This window comes from Drosophila santomea, chromosome 2R (assembly GCF_016746245.2).
Source record: "Drosophila santomea strain STO CAGO 1482 chromosome 2R, Prin_Dsan_1.1, whole genome shotgun sequence".
Classification (NCBI taxonomy): domain Eukaryota; kingdom Metazoa; phylum Arthropoda; class Insecta; order Diptera; family Drosophilidae; genus Drosophila; species Drosophila santomea.
In genome coordinates, this window is record NC_053017.2 from 16,875,314 (window position 1) to 16,891,172 (window position 15,859).

The 15,859-nt window shown below is 49.1% G+C and overlaps 2 protein-coding genes and 1 long non-coding RNA gene across 25 annotated transcripts in view; 2 read left to right on the forward strand and 1 right to left on the reverse strand.

Annotated features, from left to right (window-relative positions):
• The window catches only part of LOC120447179 (PDZ and LIM domain protein Zasp), a 55,957-nt gene extending 48,889 nt beyond the window's left edge, over nt 1–7,068 (forward strand). For 7 of the 22 annotated variants that reach the window (XM_039628646.2, XM_039628647.2, XM_039628649.2 and 4 more), the window contains 4 exons: nt 23–4,532; nt 5,827–6,010; nt 6,066–6,305; nt 6,374–7,068. In XM_039628646.2, the coding sequence (XP_039484580.1) occupies nt 23–4,532; nt 5,827–6,010; nt 6,066–6,305; nt 6,374–6,451 (5,012 nt within the window). In that variant the 3' untranslated portion in view covers nt 6,452–7,068. Of the gene's footprint in view, nt 1–22; nt 4,533–4,818; nt 5,729–5,826; nt 6,011–6,065; nt 6,306–6,373 lie in introns of all 22 variants that reach the window. The other 15 variants (XM_039628660.2, XM_039628663.2, XM_039628666.2 and 12 more) reach the window with 5 other exon arrangements.
• Nucleotides 7,069–7,589: 521 nt separating this feature from the next.
• Nucleotides 7,590–15,859, reverse strand: part of LOC120445295 (actin cytoskeleton-regulatory complex protein PAN1) — a 35,611-nt gene continuing 27,341 nt past the window's right edge. Inside the window, exons 4-7 of the mRNA XM_039625598.1 lie at nt 13,812–13,996; nt 11,793–12,021; nt 11,098–11,190; nt 7,590–8,900 (exon numbers count right to left, since the gene is read on the reverse strand). Of these exons, the coding sequence (XP_039481532.1) occupies nt 8,393–8,900; nt 11,098–11,190; nt 11,793–12,021; nt 13,812–13,996 (1,015 nt within the window). The 3' untranslated portion in view covers nt 7,590–8,392. The remainder of the gene's footprint in view (nt 8,901–11,097; nt 11,191–11,792; nt 12,022–13,811; nt 13,997–15,859) is intronic.
• Nucleotides 13,993–15,859, forward strand: part of LOC120445296 — a 30,423-nt gene continuing 28,556 nt past the window's right edge. For both annotated transcript variants that reach the window (XR_005615740.1, XR_005615741.1), the window contains exon 1: nt 13,993–14,970. This is a non-coding gene — a long non-coding RNA (uncharacterized LOC120445296). The remainder of the gene's footprint in view (nt 14,971–15,859) is intronic.

The following is a 15,859-nucleotide window of genomic DNA, read 5'->3' on the forward strand; positions in this document are numbered from 1 at the left end:
TTGACCCGGATCCATCGGGAAGGTGGAGAGGCTGTGGAGGAACTGCAGCCGGAATTCGAGGAGGAGGATTGCTTTGAGATGGACATCGAGGTGGCCCTGGCCGCCAGTCGCCAATCGCAGCGTGGCTCTAGTTTCACCTGGCCACCGCCGCAGGATGACAGCCACTTGGCGCCCACCGCCGCACCACTCTATATCCCACCGCCGGAGACGCAACATGTGGTGGTTTCGAATCCAGTGCAAGAAGTGCCTCCACTGCCACCTGGAGGAGCAACTGCTCGACTAGATCCGCAGCCTCAAGCAGGAGCCTCGGCCAACGGAGCTCCTCAGTGGCAGAGCTACTCCGCTCCACAACTAACAACCGCTAGTGCCCGCCAGTTGGCTGAGCAGGAGTCTAGCTCGGATAGCTATACATCCACGTCGACCACCACGACCACCACTTCGGAGGAGTATCAGCGAATGTACGCAGCCCAGGTTCAGGCCTATCAAATGCAGGAGCAATCTGGCTCGGAGTTCGATTACCAGGTGGATTATGGCAGCACCCAGGATTCCATGCAGGACTATCCGTCCGGCAGGAGAAGTGCCCAGGAGTGCGTGGACTCCCTAGCTGTGCCCTTGAGCACCTACAAACTGGTTGATATGGTAAGGGAGGTTACACCCAGTCCCGTGACCACTCCCACTCAAACTCCTGCTCCTGCTCCTGCTGCTCCTTCGACTCGTCGCGTTGTGTTCAACGATGAGCCGGAGATCAAGGAGTTACCCCAACTACCCGAGGAACTGGAGACCATACCGGAAGCCTCCGAAGCTGTAGAGGATCGCGAGGGTCTCGTGATCGAACAGCGGTGCCAGATCCTGGAGAGTGAACGCAAGTTCCAGCCCACACCCGAGATCAAGATCGAGATTGCCCCGGTGCGCCAAATACCTCCGACCAAGATTCCCAACCCAATGCCCAAGGAGTGGATTAATCCCATGATTCGAGTGTTGACCACAGCCCCGGAGGTTCCCTTCCACCTGGTGGAGTGTCCTTTTCCCCGGCCCTGTGGTGATGACTTTGAAGCAGAAGCCGCCGCCGCCGAGGCTGCCAAAGCTCGTGAGGTTCCTGCACCTCCTCCTCCACAAGTTTCTTCTGCTCAACCGGCAATCAATCCAGTTGAGCCATCACCTGCTCCCTTGCGGGAATCTCCTCCCCGAGGATCCCGACTCACCCAAGCCATGGTTACTGCTCCCGAGTTCGAGCTCAAGTTCGCCCCTCCCGCTGACCAGGGCATCCCACTTCCAGAGGAGACCGAGCCCTATATGCCACCACCCATTGACACGAAGCCCTATTTGAGGGAGGATTACCGACCCAAGTCACCATTTGTGAGTGCTCTAACCACCGCACCCGATCGTCCCTTCGAAGGTCACTTCGACAAGGATGTGCCCATCCACATGATTGACCTGCCCACCCCCAAAGAGCACCTGAGCATGTGCGATGCCCTGTGCACCGCCCCCGAACGTGGTTACACTCCCCTGAATCCCGAGAATGCGATGCATCGCGTAGACGAGGAGCAAAAGCAACAGGAACTCAAGAAGCGTGAATTTCAGGTGCTGGATCACGAGGAAGAGCTGGGCATTCGACCAGAGCCTCCTCAGTCCGTGCAGTTCTACGAAACGCGAAGAGATCAGCCACGGAAATCCTCTGCCTTTGCGGCCATGCAAGCATTCCAGCCATCCCGTGAACCCTTAACCTCAAACACGGTTTCGAATGCTGGAAGTGTGGCCGACACCCCAAGGGCCTCGATTGTGTCTGCCCTGAAGGAGGAAACCGATCTGGAGTACCAGAAGTACCTGAAGGCCCAGCAGCGCAACCAGAAACGATTGGACTACTTCCACCAGAAGGAGGAAGAGCTCTCGGGCACCCAGGGCCAGCAGCTAACCCAACTTCAGAGGGAGCTCTCCAACCAGCAACAGAGTCTGCTGAGCCAACAGCAATTGCAGCAATCCAAGTTGTTGCAACTGCAGCAGTGCGTCCAGAGCCAGGAGTTGCAGCAGCAGATGCAGCATCTCACCCAGAAGGCACAACAGCAACCTCCTCAAGCTAACCAACAGCAGCAACTGCAACTGCAACTGCAACAGCAACAGCAACGGGGTTCCCAACAGCAGCAACACTCCCAAGTAACCCAAAGAACCCAACAGCAACAGCAACAGCAACAAGTGTCCCAACAAGTAACCCAACAGCAACAACAAGAACAAGAACACTCTCTGCTCTCGCAAACCACACTCGCTGAGACCCAAACCCTTCAGGCCAATGCCCAATCTCAGAGTTCCGCTTCCTACAGCTCCAAAGCGACTGCTTGCTCTAACTCCTCTTCCACAGTCCCACCTGCCACCACCTCTACCGCTTTCGCACCTGCTCCAGCTCCAGCTCCAGCTCCATCTTTAGCTCCAGTTCCCACCAGCACACCTGTCCGCCCATCAGCTTTTGCTGTACAAAGTAGCTACTGCAGCAGCCAGTTCGATGCCCACGAACTGATCGAGGAGACCGTCGAGGAGCTCGAGCACTCGCCAATCCTGTTTCCGCCGCCCTCCCCGCTGAGCCACCTGACCAAACATGGCAAAGCCGTACAGTCCGGCCTCCACAAGGCGGACAGCATCCCCAAGTACCAGCGCAACTGGACGGTGCTGCCCACCCAGAGTCCCATTCGCACTCCGGAACCGCAGGAGCTGCGCGAGAACGTACCGCTGGCATTCGTGGATGCCCCGAAAGCACCAGTTACCAGTGACTCTTCCACTGTACATAGACCCATTGCCCAGGTGGCTGCGCCGACAACTGTGGTTGCTCCTTCCCGGGAAAGGGAGAAGGAGCGACGGCCCCAGCTGTCGGTGCCCATTATTGTTGAGGATCGATCGGGTCCAGTAACGATGGCTTTCCAACCGTTAGACGAACTGGTACGACCGGATCAGGCCCTGACGCCCACCAGGCCGTACACCCCGTCGCTGACCAACAAGCCGGCTCCAATTGTGCCCTTCTACCAGACGGAGGAGAAGCTCGTTTTCGAGGAGTGCTCGGCCACCCATGCCAGGAACTACAACGAACTGAACGCCTCGCCTTTTCCAGACCGAACACGTTCTCCGGCACCGGGACCACCGCCAAATCCGCTGAATGCCATTCGAGCACCGAGGATGAGGGAACCGGAAACCAAGTCCAATATTCTGTCCGTGTCTGGAGGTCCTCGCTTGCAGACGGGCTCCATAACCACCGGCCAGAGCTACCAGGGACAACTTCTGGCCCACTCCGAGCAGAGTTCCCAGTCGGCCAGTCAGAGCTACAGCCAGCAGCCGGAGAGGATTACCGAACAAAGGGTGGGCAACCTGAACATTCAGCAGAGGGAGCAGTCCTCCCAGCTGCAGCAGCAAGCTCAATCGCAGACCCAGAGTCAGACACGCAGCCAGGTGGGAAACACCCAAATTGAGAGACGTCGCAAGGTCACCGAGGAGTTCGAACGCACCCAGAGTGCCAAGACTATTGAGATCCGAACTGGCTCGCAGTCCGTCAGTCAGTCAAGGGCCCAGTCGCAGTCCATCAGCCAGGCCCAGAGCCAGGCTCAATCCCAGTCCCAGAATCAGTCGGACACAGAACGTCGCTCGTCGTACGGCAAGACGGGATTCGTGGCCAGTCAGGCGAAGCGTCTGTCCTGCATGGAGGAGGAGATCAGCAGCTTGACCAGCCAATCGCAGGCCATCAGTGCCCGGGCCTCGGCGCTCGGAGAGGGCTGCTTCCCCAACCTGAGATCGCCCACCTTTGACTCGAAGTTTCCACTTAAGCCGGCTCACGCGGAGTCTATAGTTCCAGGCTATACAATTGTTCCGGCGGCCACCAAGATGCTAACGGCACCACCACCGGGCTTCCTGCAGCACCAGCAGCAGCAGCAGCAGCAACAGCAGCAAAGGTCTGCCTTCTCGGGCTACCAAGCCACCACTTCATCGGTGCAGCAGAGCTCCTTTGCGAGCAGCTCGAAAGCCACCACCTCATCGCTCTCATCCTCATCAGCATCAGCATCTGCTTCAGCATCAGCATCCGTCGCGAGATCGTCGCAAAGTCTAACCCAAGCTTCTGCTATTACTACTGCCACTAATAACCAGGCCACCACGGCCTACAGGAGCAGCAATGGCAACATTACCAAGCCTAATCTGGCCTCGCGGCCATCCATCGCTTCCATCACAGCTCCAGGATCAGCAAATGCTCCCGCTCCAGCTCCTGCTCCATCGGCAGCTCCAATCAAAGCTACTGCTCCATTCAAGGCACCGATTGTTCCAAAATCGGTGATAGCGAACGCCGTTAATGCCGCTGCTCCGCCTGCGCCCGCTGTCTTTCCGCCAGACCTGAGCGATCTGAACTTGAACTCTAATGTGGATAATTCCCCAGGTGCCGGAGGAAAGAGCGCTGGCGCCTTTGGAGCCACCTCGGCGCCCAAGAGGGGCAGGGGTATCCTGAATAAGGCAGCCGGACCCGGAGTGCGCATCCCACTGTGCAACAGCTGCAATGTGCAGATCAGGTGAACAGAGCATCCCCGAGTTTTGTTGTGTTCACAGTTTGATTCTATTGTTAACTAAGATTGCTGTTATTTATTTGTGCCCTTGAATGATTCTAATCCGCTTCCGAACACCTTCAGATTGATCTGTGATCTTCTCTGCCATATTTATCTTTCCTAAGTTATACTATTATATTTTGGGACCAGCTTCCTACTGATAAGCTTGATACCACCCAGCCGTACTAATTTGCCTGCCACCAATCTAACCCATTCGCTATTCTGTGTTCTGTTTACCCCCATTTTGTTGCAGTTGCCACAGGAGCTCAAAGCGCTGCCAAGTCCACTAATCCGCATGCTAGTCCGCAAACCTTCGCCACCTTGCCACGCCCCCATCCTCAGGCAACTGACACAACCGCCCAGGAGCTGCAAAAGGATCTCCAACTGGAGGCGGATGCCACTTCCATGCTGGCTGAATCTGTTGGAAAGATAAATATGGGTGACAAAACCCAAGCATTTATGCAGGAAGCCGGCAAGATCATCACCAATATGTTGGAGGCACGATTGGCTAACAATGGTGGCCAGAATGGTCCACTTTCCCATGCGGGTAGCTCTTTGAGTTTGCGCAGCAATAGCAGCTCCAATCTCTCAAAGAGTCCGATGATCGTTCGCAAGCGCTTAGATCTCGATGACTTTAAGAACCTGGATCCCACCCAGCCGGTTGCACTGCAACCTGTTATTGCCGTACATTCACAGAAGGAGCTGGCCACTGAGGTGGGAAATCAGAAGGCGCAACCGCAGGTTCCGCGGGTGGAACAAACCCTACAGATGGAACTGCCGGCCCAGCATCCCATGGGCAAGATACTTGATCTCTGCGATGGTGGCAAAGCCATCGACGCACCCGAACCGGTGGCATTTAGGAACAATTTGAGACGCACTGGCGCCACCCATGCGGCTGATCGAAGATCCTACATAGAACCTAAGCAGGGCGCTAACAATAGCACCACCATAACCACTCAAATTGGCCATCAGAATGGTGGGCAGGCGGCCAGTCAGAATGGCAGCCAGAGTAGTGCACCCACATACAGTGTTTCCGTTAAAGCCTTGGGACCTCACAGTGAAGACCAGACCACCATGTCGGAGGAGAACGAGAGGGCCGTGAGTCAGTTGCTCAAGGAGGGTAAGCGACCTGTGTGTTGTCAGTGCAACAAAGAGATCACCTCGTAAGTACAGCTTGCTGCTTGTTCGTGTTATTTCACTTCTTTTTTTATAATAATATTAAGAATTTTCAAACTAATTTGTTGATAACTCGTTTCCACAGAGGACCCTTCATCACGGCATTGGGCCGCATCTGGTGCCCGGATCACTTCATCTGCGTGAACGGCAACTGCCGTCGTCCGCTGCAGGACATTGGCTTCGTTGAGGAGAAGGGCGATCTGTACTGCGAGTACTGTTTCGAGAAGTACCTGGCGCCCACCTGCAGCAAGTGCGCTGGCAAGATCAAGGTGAGACTTAAAGCTATTTCCTCCATTGATTAAACCTACTAATGGTGTTGCATAGGGTGACTGTTTGAATGCCATTGGCAAGCACTTCCATCCGGAGTGCTTCACCTGCGGCCAGTGCGGCAAGATCTTTGGCAACAGGCCCTTCTTCCTGGAGGATGGAAACGCGTACTGCGAGGCCGATTGGAACGAGCTGTTCACCACCAAGTGCTTCGCCTGCGGCTTCCCCGTGGAAGCTGGCGACAGATGGGTAGAGGCCCTGAACCACAACTACCATAGCCAATGCTTCAACTGCACGGTAAGTAGTCCCAAACATCTGCTCTTATTTATACCTAATTTTAATTAACTTTTCTTGGCGTTTAATAGTTCTGCAAACAGAACCTGGAGGGTCAGAGCTTCTACAACAAGGGCGGACGTCCCTTCTGCAAGAATCATGCGCGCTAAGCCGCAACTCAGATGATTTTGTTCGACTTCAGGGATCACGCACACTAACCAACAACACCAACTATCTATCACAATCTTCGGATTACTTGGATATGAACTCGTATCTAATGCTTATTATTGCAATTGTCAGAGTGAATAATGCGTAACTATTATTATTTCTATTTGTTTTTTGAATTGTGCACACAAATGTTATCCTAATTTTAACTGATGATCGATTCGCTCTAAATCAAAACAGTAGCTGCAAACGACACGAAATCGAATTAGCTAGCAAATTATATGTCCCACACACAACTATTATTTATTCAAACATCGTATCATAACCGAACTACCGATCCCCCAGATAAATATGTATGTACTGTGGCCAGAGTTAATTTACTTAGTTGAGCCTGAAAACTGTTGATCAACCCGTAACCAAAAGCTAACAAATCGCGCGAGAGGATTTCCCAAATCGATTGGCGGCGTAGAATCGGGCTAATCAGAGATGTGAAACGAGGTTGTCAGCAGGCAGTTGCTTATTTAATTTCTAAATTTATGTTGTAAATTATCCATAATTCGATTGTAAATTGTAAATGATCAGCAAGTGAATAAATTTCGAAATCTTTTTCGCGTTTAATAAATGAGTTTTCTTTTTTTTTTTTGTGCTGGACGTAAACAACAATCATAATTTACTACCCGTGTGATGTCATTATCGTTCGCAACTTCCGGTTTGCTGGGCACACGAATTCCACCCGACAGCCTGAAAGTATGCAACAGTTTTTGTTTTCCGCCCGTACGGCCATCTCACACACACACTCTCATACTCATACTCACCGCACACCCACACATGGGCACGCACTTCTACATCAATTTCATGCTTAACCAATTTTTGTTGGTTTCATTTGAGCCTGGCATTTTATTTTTTTCGGCTTTCATCCTGAGCTGTGAGTGAGTGAGTGGGTGATGGGCTGTGCTGGGTGTTAATCGCTGGGACTGCAAATACCCCGCTACGAAAAACTCGGATTTTTACCCCGCTCTGAATACAAAACTTCAGAGGCCTGGCGATGGCAGCAAAATTCACGGTAGATTAAGCAGGATCAGGACGTAGAGGCATGTGCCACGCCCTTCGTGCGAGAAAGAAAAACAATTTGGGGTTTTGTGGCATTTTTCAACGATTTGTTGGGTTTTATTTCTCTTGTTTAGTTTACGTTGCCTTGCACATTACGATAAAGGACTTTAAGTTAGTTTTCGAGTGTGTGTGTTTTGTTGTGTCTGTGTCTCTGTGTGTTTGTGTGTGTATTGTACTCGTGCAGGACACGCGTACAATTAGTCGTAACTTATATATCATTAGGGGTAGGTCTAACTATTTTTGTTTTTGTGCGAAACGCATTCAGAAATCGAAATCGACATCGAAGTTCAGTATTCAGTTGGATATTCGTGGTTTCCGAAAGTGCGCGCCAAATTTGTCACCGTAGCGTTCCGTTGCGAGTTATGCATATCCCGAGGATACTCATACCTACATACACTATATACTTAGTATTTGCTCTTCGTTTCTGGCCTGGTTTATAGTTTATTTGCTAGAAATGCGTTCTAAATTTCATCGTATTTACAGTTCAATAGTGGTTTGGCTGAGCTCAGAGTTTCTCATGTTATAATTTTAACATTTTCATTTCGTTTTGGATACTTTAATACTTCAATGGGTTAGGCGTATATGTAGAATTGCAAGTATCTAGAATTCGTAATAACTACGCTGCGCATCTCCATAATGCTTACAAAAATAAATTCAACACATTCAAGTACAACAAACAGCTTATCAACTAACGCCGCTTACAGATACAGGTTAGAGATAGGGGTTACATTACATTCATTTACGAGCAGCTTGAGTTCCGTACAAATAAATACCTTTGGGTTAACGAGTGTCTGAATCTGAAGCATCCGAAGCAACCGTTCAGTTCGCTCAGATCGCTACAGATGCGCCAATATATCGATCTGATCGAGTGCATTTTGCGTTTCAGTTTGCGTTTGGCTGCTGTGGCTGCTGTGACTGCTGTGGCCGGGTGACTGGGAAATGGTCACAATGGTCACCAGATCCTTGCTCTTGCTCATCGCTGACGCACCAGTCGATGCACCGGTCGTGGTGGCAGTGGATTCCCTCTCCGGAATGCGATTGGAGGACTCTATCTCCACAATGGCCGAGGTAAGCAATGTGTTCGACTGCAGCGCCGTGTAGTCAGGCAATTGCTCCACCACCGATGGCTCCGGCAGCTGCAGATCCTCGTTGGCCAGCAGTCGTCCGGACGGAGCCGTCTCGATGTTCCGCTCACTGCACACGAGACTAGCGGGCGTGGCATTCCTGGAGCGGTAGCTCGGGGGCAAACTGTACTCCGAGCCGCCCATGCTGCTGCTGATTGTTCCCCCGGCGCCGCCACCTCCTCCGCCGCCTATTCCGGATCTTAGGGTGGTCAATGGAGCCCTGGAAGTAAGTGAATCAAAGCATGAATTATTTACACATGAGCCAAAGTCAATCCTGTTCTGTTTGCCCTTCTCGGGCATAAGAAGATGGCAAATATGTTAACCAAATGCACAAATTTGCATCCATGAGATAGGGTCTCTTCAAAGGAGAATTTCTATGAGATTTGTCTATTCGAGTGCACTGATCAATTATTTTGATTTATCTTTTATTTACATTATTTTAAATACTAATTTGGTTTTTTAATTATCAGTTATATCTCTTTATAACAAACTGTAGTTATTACTTAAAAGAAACTAATTATCAAACACGAACCATAATAACTACACATTTAATTTTAAGCTTCTTTTCATAATTTTTGTACAGTGCACCCAAACGTTGTCAGTCACCAGTATGTATAGGATATATGACGACTCCGTTCCTTTTCAAACACATAAGCGTGTGTGTCTATTCTCTATATTCTCATCTTTGTCAATTTAAGTAACAAAAGGCCGCTGTGGCAATTGTTGCCATGTGCATGGCCATAGGTAAAAAGATTTCAAGGGGAGGATTTTGAAAGGAGCTATTTTTAGGTGAGGGTTCGACGGGGAACTAAACCCAAATCACAGACAATTCACACTTCAGTCGGCAGAGCACAAAAGTCAACACTCAAACGCTCATCTGCACATAATGGCCTGCCGAGTGCTCCAATGGGGGCGTTGCTCAGTCTCTGTGGGCGTGGCTGGTTGATTTCTCAAAATTCGAGAAGCTCGCACAAATTGTATGGAGCAATTTGGAGTATGTAGAATTGCATTTAATTGTTCCGACAAAGATGTCGGACGAACGGAAACAGCAAAATAAGTCATCGTCCAGGATTTGTCCTGCAATCGGGCCTATCTATATGTTGGCCTCTATTGTCTGGGATGTGATGTGATGTGCTGTGCATAACAGGCAATTTTCGCAGCACTTTGGTCGGCTCTTTGTTGGTTTAATTGACTTGGCCAGCAGCAAGGACAGTTTTCCGTCCTTGGAACGCAGGACATCTTCCCCTTTATCCCCCTTTGGAACCCTTTTCATCGTTTTGCCCCCTAACCTTCCATCTTTATGGGCTGCTTGTTATGCGGCTTGGCAGGCTCTTCAGATGTGCGCGCGTGTGTGTAAATATTTTGCGAAATTTCCCAGAATTCTTTACCAGTTTTTCCCCTCACCAACACTAACGTCATTTGAATACGCAACTCAGGCGCACACACATTTACTGGGGTTCCTGCCTGCCTGCCTTGAAGAATTCTGTGATTTCTTGCCACACACTTTGCATAAGTTTTGCTTTTTGACATACTTCCCCTGGCTGCTTCCTCTTCCTTCCGTTTCCGCTGACATTTTTGGCTAACCTAAGTGTGCGGGGAAGCACCGAAATCAGATTTCCCTGTTGCCTTTCCATTTGCATTACACACATTATAAATATTCAAGTGTGTGAGTGAAGTAAGTTAATTTGACATAAATACGTTACGCTTCGAATGGCAATTTTCTAAAACGAGCTGCAAATATTATTTAAATACCAAATTCAAGCTGCCTTTGTCTTCGCTTCGTGTAGTAATTTGTCGGCCATAAAAATCAACTTTTCTCATTAGCCCAACATAATGCGTTCCGGGCGATAATTATTCCAGCGCCACCCACTTTTCTGAAAAGTCCTTGTCATTTAAATAGCCTTCGCTTGAGTCGTGTTTTTTTTTTTTGGAGGGCGACACGCAATCAGATTGCTCATATATATTCGGGGTGGATGGCTTTATCTCTTCAATTAGTTGCCGAATCAATTGGCGAGTGTTTGCTGCCATCATCAGACAATCAGACAATCTTTTGATTCGAATCGTCCCTTTTGAATGGGAAAAATCGAAAATTACCCGAAAACTTGCGCCCCCGAAAAGCAATGTGTCAATGTTGACACCCTTGGAAACCGCACAAAAGCCAAACCGCCGGAGCAGAGTTACCCCAGATCCCAGATCTCCAATGTTTCCACATTCTACATCCCCAATTTTCCTTAACGCGCTCCACCTCCTTGGCAGTGTGGAAAACATTTTGCGGTTTGGCAGGCGCCAAACTTTGCAAATAACTCACGAATGGCGGAACGGAGAAGTCGGTTGAGAAGTTGAAGAGGTGGAGGAGCAGGAGGAGGAGGAGGTTACAGGCAGGATTGGTGGATTGCGCCGGAAACGGAAGTACTTACCTCAGCAGGCTGCCCGCATGAGATCGATAAGTGGGCGGCGGCGAATTTCCACGCACCACGCCATTCTGGCGATCGCGGTCCAACAGCAAAAGTCTGCGGGTGAAAAGCGGAAAGGATTCGGGTGAGTAGATGTTGTAGTTGTGTGGCATGGCACGACAGGAAAAAGGCGGCCAGCCAATGGGTTAAGGGTGATGGTGATGGTGTGGATGTGGACACCGACAATTGATACACTGACAACCAGAGGGGTTTTATACTCAAAAGTAAGCAAATTTCATTTTAAATACTTTCCAGATATATTTTATGAACAATAGTTGAGAGTTTCAACAAACATTAAATTTGCTATATAGAAATTTATACTTATTTTACAAATATTGGTAGAAAAGTACACTCTTCTGAGAGCCATATAGCACACATAATAGTTTTAGTGTGTCCTTTCTTTTAGAAATAGTTTTATGATAGTAAAACATTTTTATTATAAACAGGCGGCATTCTCTCAGTGTAGCTACAAATCGCTCTGGTCGCTGCATAATTATGCATAATGCAATTAATTGCGCCAGGACATGCGAGTGGCGGACGAAAGCCGCAGGTTCGCCACCAACTGCTGTCCTTGCGTGTAATTTATGCACCAGCAGTTCTGGTAGTCCTTGTACTCCTAGTACTCCTGGTGCTCCCCAAACTCCTGGCACTCAACTCACCTCAGTCGATACTCCTGCATGCTGGCCTGGTACGAGGGCGGCGGTGGGCGGTGCTGGAACTCCGGATAGAGCAGACCGTGCGGAGCTCCGCCGCCGCGACTGCAGGGCCTCCGGCCACAACGTCCAAGGTCCACGCTGGTGCCCAGGCCGATTCCCAGGCAGCTCTGGCCGCCCGGCGCCGTCATCCGCCAGGCGGCACCACTTACAGTCACCAAAACGACGCCAACTCCTGAAATCGAAAAGAAGAAATCCAAAAATGAGAGGTGGAAACGGACTTAATTTCAGAGCTAGACTTCGGTTAACGCCCCCTCCAAGTGCCCCCACCCGATTATCCATTTAGCTTGAGCATTAATTAGCCCACTCTCCAAGGGGGAGGCGTGGCACGCAATTACAGCTCCACTTAAAGCTCCAAATCCAGCCTAGGCCTAATCATGCCGGCCAGACTTTCACTTTTCCTCCTGCCGGCCAAACGAGCCCATTCAGTGGAGCATGTCATCATGGCAAATTTGCCAGCTAGGCATACGATTTTATTAGCGAAAATTGTCATGAGCGTTGTGACATCTCCGCACAAAAGCCGAAGACCCCAACTACGACCTCGCCCATCATCGTCATGTTGATGTTGATGTTGATAATGATGATGACGATGACGATGACGATGATGGTGGGACTACAGCAGTAGCAGCTCCATTATGTGCCCGTACATAGTTGGAGATTTGCTGACTGGCTGGCTTGATTGCCATTAAATTATGTAAAATGCTGCCGCACATACACATACATACACATATATAGTGTCATAGTGTACTGACTGAAAACTTTTCGGTAATTGCCACCGAAAATGGCGCAATGTCACGCTTCGCAAGCGCTAAACTAAACGCGCCGGCAATTGATTAGAGCAAAACTCAGACTTTGCAGACTGTGCACATAAAAGTAAGTAGTGGAGTAGAGCTCTGCACTTGGCCCCGCTTTCGGCGGCAGTGGTTGCGTAATGAATGATTCATGAGTGGCCCCAAAAGTTGGCACACTCGCTCGAATCGATGACGTTTTAATTCGGAAAAGAGCTTGCCCAAGTGCATTTATATGGGAGTGACAGTGGTAGTGGCAGTGGAAGTGAGGCTGGGGTTCAACTACCTGCGCAGACCTGTTGATCAGACCAAATAGAGCGATGGCTGCTTGGCCAAAGAAATCGCAGCCGGAACTAAATGCTCTGGCAATATTGACAGTTGGCTTGTCTGGCTGCAAATTTGTTTGTTCTTCGAACTGGGTCAGCAGATGCACGAGGTATCGCACAAAGCCAGATACTCAGGTACACACTCACACGCAGTGAGATACAAAGGTGCTCAAATAGACACTGGGGCACCTCCTCCTCCGCCGCCGCCGCCCTTTTCAGTGCGAAAGAAAGAAAAACCCAGCAGCGAACGACGGACAGCAACGAATGGCATTTATAATTGTAACAATTGTGAGCAAACACAGGCCTTTTCGCCTTTTTGCCATTTCGCTGGCCAGGGGGATTTCCAGTCGCTCCCGTGGCTTGTGTAAACATCAGTGAACATCAAAAGGCGCTCGTTGCCGCCTTTAATGCCATTTTCCCTGCTCGATTTTTGCCAGATTACGTAATCGCCTAGTTCGCTTTGAGCTCAGAAAAATCAAATGGCTCTGCATTTTCAATCAATGGGGAGAAGTCCCCCATTTATGTTTACTAAATTGCATTAAAGCGGAAAGAACAAATTTGTGACAATAAAAACGTGTTTACTTAAATCAGTGTCATTTCATTTCAAAAAAAAATTATATTAAGATTTCACTCAAAAAAAGTAAATATGAAAAAACACACAAATAGATTTCATTACTCATTACTTATTTGCTTAATAATTACGAACTTTTTTTTTGGCCTGAAACAAAATGTAAATTACTTTAAAGGCCATAAATATTTTAGCATGAGCCCCATTATTCTTTGAAGTTTCAATTTTTCCCTTAACAAATATTTATCACACTGTTATGGCATCTCATAAAAGTCTCACTCACCAATCATTAGCAGGGCGGCCGTGAGGTGGGAGTTGGGCGGTCCGGCGAGTCCTGTGGCGCCCAAGGCCGCTCCGCCCAGGGCGCAGGCCACGCCCCCCAGGGCGACGACGGCAATGAGGGCGCGCAGCGGCGGCCCGGCGAACCACTGGCCACAGCAGCCTTTGCCCGATCTCTCCGAGGGGGATCTGGAATTGAGCAGAATGGAAAACAGATTTTCAGTAAGGCAGCTGGAAAATCGCAAAGGGCACAAAATGGTGGCGTGGAAGATTCGTGCAGCGCAGGTGGGATGGCAACAGGACAACAGATGCTTTGCTGCGCAGCAAATTGGCAAACGGCTACGGTCTCGCGCGAGGTCCTTTTCCTTTTATCCTTGGGTTTCCCTACACAAAAGCGCAGCGAGTGCGCAATTGTTGTAATTTGATGATTTATGAGGCGAAAGACCAAAAATTTGCGCACTGCCCGCCCGCCAACACGAAACAAGCTGAAAGGATCCCTCCGCATATCCTTGGGCATCCTTGGTGGCAAGGCAGCAAAAGAGCCAAAGAGCCAGGCAGGCAGACAAGCAGACGACGTAAAATATTTTTGCGGAGAAAGGACAATTTATGCGACACAGACGGCGACAAAGGCGAAAAGGACGTGTGTGCGTAAATTCATTAGGATACGGCCAGCGTTTTCTACGCCCGACGCCAAGACGAACCAAAACCGAAACCCTTGCCAAACAATTAGAGGAGAAAATATATTTATAGTCCTGGCTGATGTTGTTAAGGGGATGGAAAAGCGTCTGGCGCTTTTGTTGCTTGTGTCATCGAAGCCGCTCCACAAAAAGATGATAAATTGTTGGAAAATTACGTGCACAAACATACATCCGTAAACAAGTTGGGCAACCGGAAATTTATGTTTAATAATTTGCTGCCGTTCTCGCTGGCAAAGGATTTTGCCGTATTTCGTGTATTCGGGATTTACACTTTTATGACGGGCCATTAAAGAAGAGGTTTGCCCTTTCCCCCTCTTTATTTCCCTGACAAAAAGGGCTGAGGTCTCTGACTCCGGTGATGCGGCGGCATGAATGTTTCATCAGTTGTCGTGTCATGATAAATTTGATCTTTTCAGCTCATCATCGCTCAGGCCCTCGGAAATGAGCTCGCAGAAATGCCAAAAGGTGAGTTCAGTCCGAACAATAACTATGTATTCTTTGCTCTTTTCAAATGCTTCTAGCGACACGCATTTCCAGTTCGTTATTTATCCCAGCAAACACCCCAAAGTTCCCACATATTTGTCGATCTCTCAGAACTGAGATCTCAGCACTTTGCGGCATTTCAATCACGACCACATGCGGCGACAAAGTTCAACTACATGAATGTATCTTCCCGAGCTGCAGATAGCCCCCCATCGTGATTGAGTGTTGCTAAGCATCAGATGATTGATTAAACACTAATTAGGGGCGGTCCAAATCGGAGAACTTGGAGAACATTTCCATTCCCATTCCCATTAGCATTTGCATTCCCATTCCCAACTGGGCACTCGTTAAAATCCATTGCATGTGAGTAAACACAGCAATTGCGCACTTGCTATATGATGAATAGACTACATTGAATCTCTACAACACGGCGCAAAAGTTCAGGTATATAAAATATGATTACATGATGAGCAAAGCTCAAATGATAGAGTTTTCTACACATTTGATATAGAAAAGTTCGCTTGGGAAGCATATCCCATTCGTTTTCCTCAGTGCACACAAATCCACACACGTGTGCGATGTGTATCCAAAGTAGTTCAGGGTCAGTTTTCGCTTTATAAGTCTATCGAAGGCTTAGAAGCTAGCGAGCTAGTGAGCTAGTGAGTATTGAGCTAGTAGTCAGCGACTGACGGACAGTAAGCCAGCTCAGCGCTCATTCAGTCAGTTTGGCAGTCAGTCAGTCAGTGTGGCAATTATTCAATCAGGCAGGCTGCATTTCATTTTCATTTATTTATTGCAATTTGTAATTGCCAACATTGACACAGTTCCATCGGCTGAGCGTATTTATTTATTTTCCCGATCGACGCGCACT